Source organism: Bombina bombina, chromosome 1 (assembly GCF_027579735.1).
Source record: "Bombina bombina isolate aBomBom1 chromosome 1, aBomBom1.pri, whole genome shotgun sequence".
Lineage (NCBI taxonomy): Eukaryota > Metazoa > Chordata > Amphibia > Anura > Bombinatoridae > Bombina > Bombina bombina.
In genome coordinates, this window is record NC_069499.1 from 489,007,067 (window position 1) to 489,024,356 (window position 17,290).

Consider the following 17,290-nt stretch of genomic DNA (forward strand, 5'->3'; position numbering starts at 1 on the left):
AAATTCAATAGATTTCAAAATGAATTCTGTGAGATTAGCATCATAATCTGTGAACATCTCTAAACATGATTGTATAGCCTCAATACCTTTGTCATGAGGGATGGAGGTATAGAGGGACACAACATCAATGGTGACAATACTATGATCATCCAACCATTCCACTTGCTCAATCTGTTTAATGAATTCTGTCGTGTCCCTGATATAGCTCCTAAGGCTCAATACAATAGGTTGTAGTAAAGTGTCTATCATGGCACTTAAAGGTTCATTCAATGAACCTATGCCCGCAACTATGGGGCGTCCTGGGGGCGAGGTCATACTCTTGTGGATCTTTGGGAGGTAATGGAAGATTGGTACAATAGAGTGTTCAACCAACAAAAACTCAAAATTTGACTTAGTTATAGCACCAATCATAACCGCCCAATCCAAAAGATCATGAAGTATCCTCCTGTACCTAAAAGTAGGATTAAAGGGGAGTTTCTCATAAACCTCCTCGTCCTGTAACTGTCGAAAGGCCTCTTTTACATAATCAGTTCTGTTAAGGACAACAACATTTCCCCCCTTATCAGAATTACGTATTACAATAGATGAATTATTCTTAAGTTGTTTAATCGCAATCCTGTCATGTTTGCTCATATTGTCATTTTTGAAGGTTTCACATTTGTCCACCTTTCTTTTGTATAGTTCTGTCACTTCCTTCTCAACTGTTTTATGGAAAATTTCTATACTGTTGTTTCTAATATGTCTCGGATAGAAATCAGATCTACTTTTAAACTTCTTTAGAGGAATATCAGTACTCTTTAAGTTGTGGATATCACCACCTGCTTCCCTCTGTAGATCTGTTAGATCCATTTCAGCACATATATCAACAAAAGATAGAATCCTATCATCCTGTACTACCTCCTCATTTTGATTACTATCCTCAGATGTATCCAAGGCATCATTGTTACCCATTGTTTCAAAAAAATATTTCTTAAGGGTAAGTGATCGCACAAATTTATTAATGTCAACAATGGTTTGGAACAAATCAAAATGTGAACTTGGTGCAAAATTTAATCCCAAAGATAGCACTTTTATCTGATTTTGAGTCAGTTTAACAGATGATAGATTGATTACATTTTTAGATCCTAAACATATTTCCTGCTCTGAGATCTCCGTTGTCTCCTGGGATAACGGTGTGTCCGTGAAAGTGAAAGTGAAACAAAAAAAAAAAAAAAAAAGGGAATCCCCATATAAATGATATAAAACACAACCAGAAGCAGAGATTGTTTTTTGAACCGTGCCACTGGGAGACATAAATAAAATTTTGACCAATTCTTTGTATAACTGGGGAGAAAAAAAAAAATTTTTTAAACAACTTTCCAAGTTACTTCTATCATCAATTGTCATTTTCTTGTTATCCTTTGTTAAAAAGCAGAAAGGGAAGTTCGGGAGTGTGAATGTGTCTTCAGCATTATATGGCAGCAGTTTTGCAACAATGTTATATATTAGCAAGAGCACTATACATCATTATCTCCTGTCATGTAGTTCTCTAGACATACACACTACCTATCTAGATATCTCTTCACAAAGAATAATATAAGGATGACACAAATTTGATGACAGAAGAAAATAGAAAACATTTTTAAAATTGTATTCTTTATCTGAATCATGAAAGAAAATAATTTGGGTTTCATCTCCCTTGAAATTGAAGCTGTAGAAGATCAAGTATATCAAGATGGCTAAACTCTCATCAATATAATACAAGAAGAACACAAAATATCTCTACCCATGTTTAGACTGGTATTTATCCCAAATAAAAAACATTTAAATATTCGTTAATATGTTTATTGCAATTAGAAAAGTTTCATTATCTACAAACTAGACCCTTTCACTCCATATAGAGGTTGAAGGTAAGCTTAATTTTTCCAATTTGCCAGAATTAACTGTTTAACACAATGTATCATGAGGGTTAATAAATACAAATGTAGTTTACATTTAATCTTTGGGAATGTATTAAAAAGGAGTTAGACCGGGTTCTTGGGGCCAGGTGATGAATTCCCAACAGTAAGGAATCGTGGACTCTGACCACCTTAAGGAAGAAATATTGTGTAAGTGATGCAATACATACAATACAAAAGTTACAGTAAATAGAAAAATGTACTTCCTTAAAAGTATGATACACGTGATTAAATTGAGCTTGCACTGGAGTATGTTACATAAGTTGATGAATATTATATAAAAAAATTACTGACTTTTTACCATGATTCAATATGATAAAACTTAGTTTTAAACACAATTTTTTTCTTTCATGATTCAGAACCTAAAATGGGCTGGCTCCTATGCTTTACATTCCTTCTTTTTAAATAAAGATAGCAAGAGAACAAAGAAAAAAATTGATAATAGGAGTAAATTAGGAAGTTGCTTAAAAAAGCATGCTCTTTTTGAATCATGAAAGAAAAAAAATGGGTTTAATATCCCTTTAACAGTACATTTATTTTTTTGCCAAATTCTGAAAAAAATGTATTTAGAAAGATATTTAACAAAATAAGAAAAACAAGCATTGAAAATAATTATAATTATTATAATTATATTGAAAATATTATATACAGGTACAAATCCCCAAATCCAGAATTAGAAAATCCAAACTTTATAATTAATATTTTAAAAAAAAAATTATCAAAAATTACTATTTTTTCGCTGCCTGGAAGTTACAAATCTTCTCTACCTGTGTCTTTGGTCTGGTTTTTGTGTTCTAAAATGCAAATTCTAGCCTTTATTTATTTAAAACAACAAATATTACCTTTCTGGTTATCGTACTGCACTTTCTATCTTAGGGTACTATATATACAAATGTATTAAAGTTTTAAAACTACCTTGAGGTTGCATGTATAAGCTGTATTATGACATGTAATTATTGTCTAAATGACATAACATATTGTTGTTTAAACTTGGTCCAAATCCCCTTTCTAAACTGTCCCATTTTAAATATGCAAAAATACAATTATTCCAAAATCCAAACCATTTCCAGCCCCAGGTAGTTGGGATAAAGTTGTTTTTTTACCTGTAATCATTTGAGTTGACATTGTAGACACATTTTAGGCAAACACACATATATTACTCAGTACATACTTGGTATTTCATGCAGAAATTCATGAGTAGAATGAGAGAAAATTCTGATTCCATCAAGTTCTGGTACCATATAGGATTCTTCATCCAAAGAGAATTTACATAGTCTGTTAAAGTTATTAACATAGGATTTGACTTAAAGGGACATGAAAACCAATTTTTTTCTTTCATGATTTAGAAAGAGCATACAATTATAAACAACTTTCTAATTTACTTCTATTATCTAATTTGCTTCATTCTCTTGATATTCTTTGCTGAAACGCATATCTAGATATGCTTAGTAGCTGTTGATTGGTAGCTGCACATAGATGCCTCCTGTGATTGGTTCACCGTGTGCATTGCTATTTCTTCATTAAAGTATATCTAAAGAATGAAGCAAATTAGGTAATAGAAGTAAATTGGAATGTTGTTTAAAATTGTATTCTCTACCTTAATTATGAAAGAAAATGTTTGGGTATAGTGTCGCTTTAATGATGCCTAGAAGAGATTGTATCAATGTTCTACTGATTTTCATAATTTAGTTTCTATATGATCATTGGTCTTATTTTATGGTCAGATTTTATGTCTTGAAGAACCCTTTTAACTTAAACTTAGCATACTTAGCGTTTTTTTATTTATCTTTCAAAATTATATATTTCTTTAAAGAAGGCAATCCAAGCTATTGATCTAGGCCCATTTCATGCCATAATTTTGCCACAAAATGTGATTATATAAAACAATTGTTAACTTTTTCCACAAACTTTGGTTTTCTCATGGAAATTATTTACATACTACTTGTGCAGTCATAACACAAATGGATGTAAAAGCTTCTCTGGAATCTCCTTTATTTAGAAACAGCAGACACGCATGACTTTAGCATTGCTTTATGGTAATTAAATTGCAGCTTTATTTATAAGGCACCAACAGATTCCGCAGCGCTGCCCATGGGTACAAAGATAAAAGTACAACAGAGAAACAATACAATAAAAGACAACATTTTACACACAAATAAAGGGGCAATTGAGGGCCCTATTCCTGTGGGAACTTACAAATTAGATGGGTAGGAGGAAGGGAAACAGGAGGTGAGGACTGCAAAGGTGAGAATGATATTAGTGAGGAGATAGATGAGGGCAACTGTAAGGTAAATAAAATTAATTTGTTACAGAGTCGGGCGATAAGCTTTCCTGAACCAAAAGGTCTTTAGGGAGCATTTAAAGGAAGACAGGTTAGGGGAAAGTCTGACAGTTCGAGGAAGTGCATTCCAGAGGGTTGGTGCTGCATGAGAGAAGTCCTGTAGTCTAGCATGGGATGAAGTGATGGTAGAGGATGCAAGGAGCAGGTCACTGCTGGATGTTAGGGGGTGGGCTGGAGTATATTTGTTGATGAGTGAGGACAGGTAGGGTGGGGCAGCATTGGTGATGGCTTTGTAGGTCAGTATGAGAATTTTGAATTTAACTCTGATGTGAATGGGGAGCCAGTGAAGGGACTAACAGAGAGGGTCAGCAGAAACAGCCCGTCGGTAGTAGAGGTGGATTAGGCTGGCAGAGGCATTTAGGATGGATTGAAGGGGAGAGAGGCGGGAGAGAGGGAGGCCAGTTAATAGGTTATTACAGTAGTCAAGTCAGGAAAATACCAGGGAGTGGATTAGCGGTTTAGTAGTTTCAGAGCTAAGAAACTGATGAATTTTGGAGACATTCCATAGGTGGTTGAGGCAGGATGAAGAGAGCAATTGGATGTGGGGAATGACGGACAGGTTTGAGTCAAGTGCGACTCCAAGACAGCGGACTTGGGGTGATGGGGAGATAGGGGTGCCGCCAACAGTGATAGAAAAATTAGAAACTGAAGTAGAGTTAGGGGGGGGGGATTAGAAGTAGTTTGGTAAGGGTAACAGTATTGCAGTGATTACCATCCCACCTGACACCTCCCTAATCACTCCCAAACAGCTCTCTTTCCCCCCACACTCTCCAAACCTGTCAGTATGTAGTTTAGGGTTTTTGTTAATTTTTTTATGCAGTGTAGAGAACGCTCTTCAACCCTCCCACCTCCCTGATCCTCCAAAAAGCTTTTTAACTCTCCCACTAGTGCTGGCTATCTTAGGTTTTTTTTCCTGTAGTGTAATGTTGCCCCCTACCTCCACACTCCCTATGATCATTAGATAGGGTGCCCCCCTCGTATTCAACCTTTTTGTCATTGTATAGCTTGCCATCCCTCCCTCTCCCTTCCAAACTTTATTTACTGCAGCGTAGGGCCCCACCGCTCCTTCACCCCTTTGCCACTGTGCCACCCCCTGCCTCCATCCTTCCTTCCCACCGTGTCACTGTCTGTAGTGATCTGGTAATCTGTCTTCATATGGTAACGGAGCACTGAGCGTGCTCCGTTACCATGACGACAGATGCCTGCAGCTCAGGAACAGTAGCTTTCGGCCCAGCATCCTGAAGATGCAACGTATATATATATATATATATATATATATATATATATATATATATATATATATGAAAAAGAGGGGTTGGTAGTAAGGGCGCTCAAATCTTAAGATTTCTCTAAAGGTTATATAAATGGGTTATCCACATGTGTAGAAAATTTGTAAAAAAAATATTGTTAATAAAGAGTACAAATGTAAGTGATATGTATTAAAATATTTATTGCCTAAGAAACACATTATACTAAAATTAGGGACGTCTCCCTCAATGTATTATTTTTAAACACATTAAGGTTAAAATCTAAAAGTATAGAGATGTATAGATAAATTCCACAACTTTCACATAACTCTCATATAGAGTATTAATCCGGTTGAACAGTATAAGATTAGTACCTTAATCTTCCATGATCCTGGAGGGGAGATATCCTAGTGTGTGTTGCGGTCTGGTTACCCCGTGAGTTCACCCCTCGTGACTGTCAGATTTTCGTAAGGGAAGGGGATCCGCTGCTGTGACGGAAAACTTTCAAGATAATACTGTGTGATCTTCGCCTGCACTTAGTGCTATGCACGCAGGCTGTATGTTGTTGCAAATACAAGATTCTTGATAAAGCTCTTGCAGAGAATGAAACGCGTTAAATACAGTGACCATATACCCTCTACTAACAAAGGATTGACCACTGCTTTGAGACTCTTTTCAACCCGGGTTGTTCTATTTACTACTGTATTTGCAACATACATAACATACAGCCTGCGTGCATAGCACTAAGGGGAGGCGAAGATAACACAGTATTATCTTGAAAGTTTCCGTCACAACAAGGAGTAGAGGAGTGGATCCCCTTCCCTTACGAAAATCTGACAGTCAGATTTGGTTGGTTGGGTGAGGACGAGCCCCCGAAGTGTCATCCGTGACGTCAGACGACGAAGTCACAAGGGGTGAACTCACGAGTAACCAGACCGCAACACACACGGGATATCTCCCCTCCAAGATCATGGAAGATTAAGGTACTAATCTTATACTGTTCAACCAGATTAATACTCTATATAAGATCTCTCCACTTAGTCAAAAATGTTTATCAAAAAATGCAAATATATGAAAGGCGCTGGGAAGCTGAGGGATATGATATAATCAGTCTATGACTACTTCAAGTATTAAGTCTTTGACCAATAGAAAATATTAAAGATTTATTGTTGTTTACCAAAGTATATATATGGGTGTATATAAGCCCATATGTAGAATGAAAGCTATTTGTATAATGAATCAAATAATTAATCCAACAACTCAGTTTAGATAATAAATGGGATTTAATCAATATAAAAAACAGAATTTATGTTTACCTGATAAATTACTTTCTCCAACGGTGTGTCCGGTCCACGGCGTCATCCTTACTTGTGGGATATTCTCTTCCCCAACAGGAAATGGCAAAGAGCCCAGCAAAGCTGGTCACATGATCCCTCCTAGGCTCCGCCTACCCCAGTCATTCGACCGACGTTAAGGAGGAATATTTGCATAGGAGAAACCATATGGTACCGTGGTGACTGTAGTTAAAGAAAATAAATTATCAGACCTGATTAAAAAAACCAGGGCGGGCCGTGGACCGGACACACCGTTGGAGAAAGTAATTTATCAGGTAAACATAAATTCTGTTTTCTCCAACATAGGTGTGTCCGGTCCACGGCGTCATCCTTACTTGTGGGAACCAATACCAAAGCTTTAGGACACGGATGAAGGGAGGGAGCAAATCAGGTCACCTAAATGGAAGGCACCACGGCTTGCAAAACCTTTCTCCCAAAAATAGCCTCAGAAGAAGCAAAAGTATCAAACTTGTAAAATTTGGTAAAAGTGTGCAGTGAAGACCAAGTCGCTGCCCTACATATCTGATCAACAGAAGCCTCGTTCTTGAAGGCCCATGTGGAAGCCACAGCCCTAGTGGAATGAGCTGTGATTCTTTCGGGAGGCTGCCGTCCGGCAGTCTCGTAAGCCAATCTGATGATGCTTTTAATCCAAAAAGAGAGAGAGGTAGAAGTTGCTTTTTGACCTCTCCTTTTACCAGAATAAACAACAAACAAGGAAGATGTTTGTCTAAAATCCTTTGTAGCATCTAAATAGAATTTTAGAGCGCGAACAACATCCAAATTGTGCAACAAACGTTCCTTCTTTGAAACTGGTTTCGGACACAGAGAAGGTACGATAATCTCCTGGTTAATGTTTTTGTTAGAAACAACTTTTGGAAGAAAACCAGGTTTAGTACGTAAAACCACCTTATCTGCATGGAACACCAGATAAGGAGGAGAACACTGCAGAGCAGATAATTCTGAAACTCTTCTGGCAGAAGAAATTGCAACTAAAAACAAAACTTTCCAAGATAATAACTTAATATCAACGGAATGCAAGGGTTCAAACGGAACCCCCTGAAGAACTGAAAGAACTAAATTGAGACTCCAAGGAGGAGTCAAAGGTTTGTAAACAGGCTTAATTCTAACCAGAGCCTGAACAAAGGCTTGAACATCTGGCACAGCAGCCAGTCTTTTGTGAAGTAACACCGACAAGGCAGAAATCTGTCCCTTCAGGGAACTTGCAGATAATCCTTTTTCCAATCCTTCTTGAAGGAAGGATAGAATCCTAGGAATCTTAACCTTGTCCCAAGAGAATCCTTTAGATTCACACCAACAGATATATTTTTTCCAAATTTTGTGGTAAATCTTTCTAGTTACAGGCTTTCTGGCCTGAACAAGAGTATCAATAACAGAATCTGAGAACCCTCGCTTCGATAAAATCAAGCGTTCAATCTCCAAGCAGTCAGCTGGAGTGAAACCAGATTCGGATGTTCGAACGGACCCTGAACAAGAAGGTCTCGTCTCAAAGGTAGCTTCCAAGGTGGAGCCGATGACATATTCACCAGATCTGCATACGAAGTCCTGCGTGGCCACGCAGGAGCTATCAAGATCACCGACGCCCTCTCCTGATTGATCCTGGCTACCAGCCTGGGGATGAGAGGAAACGGCGGGAACACATAAGCTAGTTTGAAGGTCCAAGGTGCTACTAGTGCATCCACTAGAGCCGCCTTGGGATCCCTGGATCTGGACCCGTAGCAAGGAACTTTGAAGTTCTGACGAGAGGCCATCAGATCCATGTCTGGAATGCCCCACAGCTGAGTGACTTGGGCAAAGATTTCCGGATGGAGTTCCCACTCCCCCGGATGCAATGTCTGACGACTCAGAAAATCCGCTTCCCAATTTTCCACTCCTGGGATGTGGATAGCAGACAGGTGGCAGGAGTGAGACTCCGCCCATAGAATGATTTTGGTCACTTCTTCCATCGCTAGGGAACTCCTTGTTCCCCCCTGATGGTTGATGTACGCAACAGTTGTCATGTTGTCTGATTGAAACCGTATGAACTTGGCCCTCGCTAGCTGAGGCCAAGCCTTGAGAGCATTGAATATCGCTCTCAGTTCCAGAATATTTATCGGTAGAAGAGATTCTTCCCGAGACCAAAGACCCTGAGCTTTCAGGGATCCCCAGACCGCGCCCCAGCCCATCAGACTGGCGTCGGTCGTGACAATGACCCACTCTGGTCTGCGGAATGTCATCCCTTGTGACAGGTTGTCCAGGGACAGCCACCAACGGAGTGAGTCTCTGGTCCTCTGATTTACTTGTATCTTCGGAGACAAGTCTGTATAGTCCCCATTCCACTGACTGAGCATGCACAGTTGTAATGGTCTTAGATGAATGCGCGCAAAAGGAACTATGTCCATTGCCGCTACCATCAACCCGATCACTTCCATGCACTGAGCTATGGAAGGAAGAGGAACGGAATGAAGTATCCGACAAGAGTCTAGAAGCTTTGTTTTTCTGGCTTCTGTCAGAAAAATCCTCATTTCTAAGGAGTCTATTATTGTTCCCAAGAAGGGAACCCTTGTTGACGGGGATAGAGAACTCTTTTCCACGTTCACTTTCCACCCGTGAGATCTGAGAAAGGCCAGGACAATGTCCGTGTGAGCCTTTGCTTGAGGAAGGGACGACGCTTGAATCAGAATGTCGGCCAAGTAAGGTACTACAGCAATGCCCCTTGGTCTTAGCACAGCTAGAAGGGACCCTAGTACCTTTGTGAAAATCCTTGGAGCAGTGGCTAATCCGAAAGGAAGCGCCACGAACTGGTAATGTTTGTCCAGGAATGCGAACCTTAGGAACCGATGATGTTCCTTGTGGATAGGAATATGTAGATACGCATCCTTTAAATCCACCGTGGTCATGAATTGACCTTCCTGGATGGAAGGAAGAATAGTTCGAATGGTTTCCATCTTGAACGATGGAACCTTGAGAAACTTGTTTAAGATCTTGAGATCTAAGATTGGTCTGAACGTTCCCTCTTTTTTGGGAACTATGAACAGATTGGAGTAGAACCCCATCCCTTGTTCTCTTAATGGAACAGGATGAATCACTCCCATTTTTAACAGGTCTTCTACACAATGTAAGAATGCCTGTCTTTTTATGTGGTCTGAAGACAACTGAGACCTGTGGAACCTCCCCCTTGGGGGAAGTCCCTTGAATTCCAGAAGATAACCTTGGGAGACTATTTCTAGCGCCCAAGGATCCAGAACATCTCTTGCCCAAGCCTGAGCGAAGAGAGAGAGTCTGCCCCCCACCAGATCCGGTCCCGGATCGGGGGCCAACATTTCATGCTGTCTTGGTAGCAGTGGCAGGTTTCTTGGCCTGCTTTCCCTTGTTCCAGCCTTGCATTGGTCTCCAAGCTGGCTTGGCTTGAGAAGTATTACCCTCTTGCTTAGAGGACGTAGCACCTTGGGCTGGTCCGTTTCTATGAAAGGGACGAAAATTAGGTTTATTTTTTGCCTTGAAAGGCCGATCCTGAGGAAGGGCATGGCCCTTACCCCCAGTGATATCAGAGATAATCTCTTTCAAGTCAGGGCCAAACAGCGTTTTCCCCTTGAAAGGAATGTTAAGTAGCTTGTTCTTGGAAGACGCATCAGCCGACCAAGATTTCAACCAAAGCGCTCTGCGCGCCACGATAGCAAACCCAGAATTCTTAGCCGCTAACCTAGCCAATTGCAAAGTGGCGTCTAGGGTGAAAGAATTAGCCAATTTGAGAGCATTGATTCTGTCCATAATCTCCTCCAAAGGAGGAGAATCACTATCGACCGCTCTTATCAGATCATCGAACCAGAAACATGCGGCTGTAGCGACAGGGACAATGCATGAAATTGGTTGTAGAAGGTAACCTTGCTGAACAAACATCTTTTTAAGCAAACCTTCTAATTTTTTATCCATAGGATCTTTGAAAGCACAACTATCCTCTATGGGTATAGTGGTGCGTTTGTTTAAAGTGGAAACCGCTCCCTCGACCTTGGGGACTGTCTGCCATAAGTCCTTTCTGGGGTCGACCATAGGAAACAATTTTTTAAATATGGGGGGAGGGACGAAAGGAATACCGGGCCTTTCCCATTCTTTATTAACAATGTCCGCCACCCGCTTGGGTATAGGAAAAGCTTCTGGGAGCCCCGGCACCTCTAGGAACTTGTCCATTTTACAAAGTTTCTCTGGGATGACCAACTTGTCACAATCATCCAGAGTGGATAATACCTCCTTAAGCAGAATGCGGAGATGTTCCAACTTAAATTTAAATGCAATCACATCAGGTTCAGCCTGTTGAGAAATGTTCCCTGAATCAGTAATTTCTCCCTCAGACAAAACCTCCCTGGCCCCATCAGACTGGGTTAGGGGCCCTTCAGAAATATTAATATCAGCGTCGTCATGCTCTTCAGTATCTAAAACAGAGCAGCCGCGCTTACGCTGATAAGTGTTCATTTTGGCTAAAATGTTTTAGACAGAATTATCCATTACAGCCGTTAATTGTTGCATAGTAAGGAGTATTGGCGCGCTAGATGTACTAGGGGCCTCCTGAGTGGGCAAGACTCGTGTAGACGAAGGAGGGAATGATGCAGTACCATGCTTACTCCCCTCACTTGAGGAATCATCTTGGGCATCATTATCATTATCACATAAATCACATTTATTTAAATGAATAGGAATTCTGGCTTCCCCACATTCAGAACACAGTCTATCTGGGACATGTTAAAGCAGGCATAAACTTGATAACAAAGTACAAAAAACGTTTTAAAATAAAACCGTTACTGTCACTTTAAATTTTAAACTGAACACACTTTATTACTGCAATTGCGAAAAAACATGAAGGAATTGTTCAAAATTCACCAAATTTTCACCACAGTGTCTTAAAGCCTTAAAAGTATTGCACACCAAATTTGGAAGCTTTAACCCTTAAAATAACGGAACCGGAGCCGTTTTGAACTTTAACCCCTTTACAGTCCCTGGTATCTGCTTTGCTGAGACCCAACCAAGCCCAAAGGGGAATACGATACCAAATGACGCCTTCAGAAAGTCTTTTCTAAGTATCAGAGCTCCTCTCACATGCGACTGCATGCCATGCCTCTCAAAAACAAGTGCGCCACACCGGCGCGAAAATGAGGCTCTGCTTATGCTTTGGGAAAGCCCCTAAGAATAAGGTGTCTAAAACAGTGCCTGCCGATAGTATTATATCAAAATACCCAGATAAAATGATTCCTCAAGGCTAAATATGTGTTGATAATGAATCGATTTAGCCCAGAAAAAGTCTACAGTTTTAATAAGCCCTTGTGAAGCCCTTATTTACGATCGTAATAAACATGGCTTACCGGATCCCATAGGGAAAATGACAGCTTCCAGCATTACATCGTCTTGTTAGAATGTGTCATACCTCAAGCAGCAAGAGACTGCACACTGTTCCCCCAACTGAAGTTAATTGCTCTCAACAGTCCTGTGTGGAACAGCCATGGATTTTAGTGACGGTTGCTAAAATCATTTTCCTCATACAAACAGAAATCTTCATCTCTTTTCTGTTTCTGAGTAAATAGTACATACCAGCACTATTTCAAAATAACAAACTCTTGATTGAATAATAAAAACTACAGTTAAACACTAAAAAACTCTAAGCCATCTCCGTGGAGATGTTGCCTGTACAACGGCAAAGAGAATGACTGGGGTAGGCGGAGCCTAGGAGGGATCATGTGACCAGCTTTGCTGGGCTCTTTGCCATTTCCTGTTGGGGAAGAGAATATCCCACAAGTAAGGATGACGCCGTGGACCGGACACACCTATGTTGGAGAAATACATATAAATAAAAATTCAATAAAATAAAGTTGTGGCCACAACTAGTAAACTGTTGTAAAACGATATAGACAATTCTCTAAAATTCATCTAAACCATAGATAGTAACAAATATGAGACTCTTATCTGATTTTTACAATATGCTCAAAACCACATCCTGTAGAACTTTAAATGACACTAATAGTGAAGATTTATTTATAGGGTGACACTTAATAGTGAAGAAAACACTTAATAGTGAAGAATTAAAAAGTCTCTTAAAAAGAAACAGCCGTGAATTTGTGATTTGGGTAATTGTATCAAAACATCACAAGACTCCTATAGACATTGATACAATTTTAAGGATGATATGAAAAAGACTGGCTTTTCTCCAGTTTTAGGTTGTGACTGAAGTGTAGTAGTGCAATTTGTATCCAAATTCGGTTATAACACCTTTCACATGCAAAGTGTAAAATATATAAATAAATGCTGGTCTTATTTCCGTTTTCCTTGTGAGAGAAAAAAAATGATCGTTACTGTAACTTAACGTTATGTTATTGCATGTTCCAACTTATATGATATTAAGATCGCTGTGTAATTCTATCCGATCTTATGTATATAGTTATCCGATGATAATATTTGTGCAACTGTGTGTTACGTGAAACAGTGATTGTGTTCAAAGTCAGTTGTTATTATCCTCCAAATATGTATGTCCAGTGTTAATAGCAGTTTGCTTCTGTAAGTATTAGTATACTTGTAAGTATGATGCAATGTTGTGGCTTTATGACAGACTTACCTGGCTGCGCTCCCTGGCCGGCGTTGTCCTTGCACGGCGGAAGTACTCGCAGCCGCTTCACTGTCTTGTGTAGCCCGGCTTTTTCTCCGCTGTTTCCGTGTGGTTTGTCAACCTTAAGCCTTGCAAGTTCCTTGTAAAGTTGGTTCATCCTATAGTCTGCAGCCGTATTGAAGAAAACAATGACAGGTGCAATAGATCCACATATTACTTCTACGCGTTTCAGCACTCTAAGTGCCTTTATCAAGATATTTTCTGTGGATTGGATCTCACCTTTTCAAGCGTTGCTTATACCCGTATGTAAGACCCGTATGTGAAAGCAAGGTCTTAGAGGTAGTTTGCTCACATTGTAATTTGGTCTCTGATAGACACATTATCATTAGTAAATGTTCTCTATTCTTAAAGGTACGATATACATAATATAAAATTGGCTTAAACCTAACTAAATCAAATGGTTGTTTTATAATCTTCATTATACAAATTTATTAATTCTAATTTATATTGATAACCAACAATTAAACATATATATTATTTTATTATTTTAGTGGATTACTTATTTGCACCTGTTAGGGTATCTAATTCAGTGTAATATAGTAGTTGAATTCTATTGGTGCTATATTTTGCACTAATGTAACAAATATAATTGAGAGAGTTTTTCCTGGAGTATATAGAAATTGAGACATGGAGAACTAATGAATCCTGAGATTATGTGCAAAAAATCTGTTTATATTTTAGGTGTAAGCTAGATGTTAGAAATTCTTGCTACAGTTTATGAATGTATAGGCTTATATTATATATGAGAGTGTTATATGCTAAATAAAGGGATTAAGATATAATTCTGCGTTAAGCCCTCTTGGGATTAAAGAGGAAAAATTTACTATAAGTTCAGCTTCTACCTGTAATAGTTTTTTAGTTATATTACCCCCTCTTTTAGATGATATTTTTCTAAGACCCCAATATAATAGTCCTTTTGTATCTTGATTATGTTCTTTTTTGAAATGGAGTGATAGTTGATGATCCTCAAAGCCTCTTTCAATATTATTCAGATGTTGTCTTATTCTATCTTTGAGGGGTTGTCCCGTTTGACCTAAATACTGCCTATTACACGGACATTGGATCAGATAAACCACATTTGTATCAGTACATTTTATAGTTTCTTTAATTCTTAGTTTAAATTCTGAATTTGTTGATTCAATTACTTTACTTATCTTACTGAATTTACAGGCCTTAATGAGAAAGAATTACAATTTTTAAAACAAACTACTCCTGTCACCCCCATATTTTACTATTTACCAAAAATACACAAATCCCTCAACCAAACCCCCAGATAGACCTATAATTTCAGGTATTAACTCCCTTACATCTAACCTTTCACAATATGTTGACAGATTTCTACAACCCTATGTTAAAAAACTCTCCACTCATTTAAAAGACTACAGATTTTCTAAATATACTTAAGGATATAGACTGGAATGAGAACTTACTCCTTGTAACCTGTGATGTAAGTTCCCTCTATACCAATATTCAACATAATTTAGGACTTAATGCAGTCAAAAATTTCTTACATAATGATGAAAATATACCAATCCAACAATCAGATTTTATTCTTAAATGCATAGATTTTATATTAAAAAATAATTATTTTAATTTTAATGGAAATTATTTTCTACAAAAAAAGGGTACAGCAATGGGTACGAGGTTTGCGCCCTGTTACGCAAATTTATTTATGGGTCTATTTGAACAAGCAAACATTATAGATACACCATGGAGCGCAAACCTCGTACTCTTTAAGAGCTATATAGACGATCTCTTTTTTATATGGACTGGAGGTATAGACTTATTAATTCTATTTATGGAAGACCTCAATAATAACCTTTGGGGTCTTTCTTTTACATACGAATATAACACTAAATCTATTAATTATCTAGATATCACAGTTGAAATTATGAACAACCAAATAAAAACCAAAGCCTTCTTTAAATAAGTAGATTCAAACAACTACGTACATTATAACAGTTGTCATAATGTCCTTTGGAAACTGAATATTCCTAAAAGTCAATTTATGAGACTCAGAAAAAATTGTTCAGACATACAAGATTTCAAAATGCAATCAATAATTCTTGAAAATAAATTCATTGAAAGAGGTTATGATACAGAACTAATAAAAAAAAAAATCACAAAATATCGCATTATCCACTAACAGAGAAGTTTTAGTAACAAAAGAAAGAATTATTCCTCCAGGAGAACATAAACCATATGAAACAGGATTTATAACTCAATATAATTCAGATTTCCAAATTTTAAAAAATTTTTTGCACAAACATTGGCACTATATCCAAAAAGACCCACTATTAAGTGAAATCACACAGTCAAAACCTAAAATCATCTATAGAAAATGTAAAAACCTTAAATCCATACTAGCCCCGAGTGAATACAAAAAACATAATTTATGCTTACCTGATAAATTTATTTCTCTTGTAGTGTATCCAGTCCACGGATCATCCATTACTTATGGGATATATTCTCCTTCCCAACAGGAAGTTGCAAGAGTCCACCCACAGCAAAGCTGCTATATAGCTCCTCCCCTAACTGCCATTACCAGTCATTCGACCAAAAACATGCAGAGAAAGGAAAACCATAGGGTGCAGTGGTGACTGTAGTTTAATGGAAAAATTACCTGCCTTAAAGTGACAGGGCGGGCCGTGGACTGGATACACTACAAGAGAAATAAATTTATCAGGTAAGCATAAATTATGTTTTCTCTTGTTAAGTGTATCCAGTCCACGGATCATCCATTACTTATGGGATACCAATACCAAAGCTAAAGTACACGGATGATGGGAGGGACAAGGCAGGTACTTAAACGGAAGTTACCACTGCCTGTAAAAAACCCTTTCTCCCAAAAATAGCCTCCGAAGAAGCAAGGTATCAAATTTGTTAAATTTGAAAAAGTATGAAACGCAGACCAAGACTCCGTCTTGTAATCTGTTCAACAGAAGCCACATTTAAAAAAGGCCCAAGTGAAAACCACAGCTCTAGTAGAATGAGCTGTAATCCCTTCAGGAGGCTGCTGTCCAGCAGTCTCATAAGCTAAATGAATTATGCTTTTTAACCAAAAAGACAGAGAGGTTGCTGAAGTCCTTTGACCTCTCCTCTGTCCAGAATAGACAACAAACAAGGTGAATGTTTGATGAAAATCTGTAGTAGCTTGTAAGTAAAACTTTAAAACACGAACCACGTCCAAATTGTGTAATAGACGTTCCTTCTTGAAGAAGGATTAGGATACAAGAATGGAACAACAATCTCTTGAGTGATATTCTTGTTAGATACCACCTTAGGTAAAAACCCAGGTTGGTACACAGGACTACCTTATCCGTACGGAGAACCAGATAAGGAGAATCACATTGCAACGCAGATAACTCGGAGACTCTATGAGCCAAGGAAATAGCTACCAAAAAGGAACTTTCCAAGATAGAAGTTTGATATCTATGGAATGAAAAGGTTCAAATGGAACTCCTTGAAGAACCTTAAGAACCAGCTTTAAGCTCCATGGCGGAGCAACATTTTTAACCACAGGCTTGGTTCTAACCAAAGCCTGACCAAATGCCTGAACGTCTAGAATACCTGCCAGACGCTTGTGCAAAAGAATAGACAGAGTAGAAATCTGTCCTTTTAAAGAACTAGCTGACAACCCTTTTCTCAAAATCATCTTGGAGAAAAGATAATATCCTGGGAATCCAGACTTTACTCCATGAGTAACCCTTGGATTCATAACAATAAGATATTTACACCATATCTTATGTTAAATTTTCCTAGAGACAGGCTTTTATGCCTGTATT

At 38.4% G+C, this 17,290-nt stretch overlaps 1 protein-coding gene across 1 annotated transcript in view; it reads right to left on the bottom strand.

Annotated features, from left to right (window-relative positions):
• Nucleotides 1-17,290, bottom strand: part of VPS16 (VPS16 core subunit of CORVET and HOPS complexes) — a 340,863-nt gene that overhangs the window by 246,355 nt on the left and 77,218 nt on the right. The window contains exon 10 of the mRNA XM_053698545.1: nt 3,109-3,201. Coding sequence (XP_053554520.1) covers nt 3,109-3,201 — 93 coding nt within the window. The remainder of the gene's footprint in view (nt 1-3,108; nt 3,202-17,290) is intronic.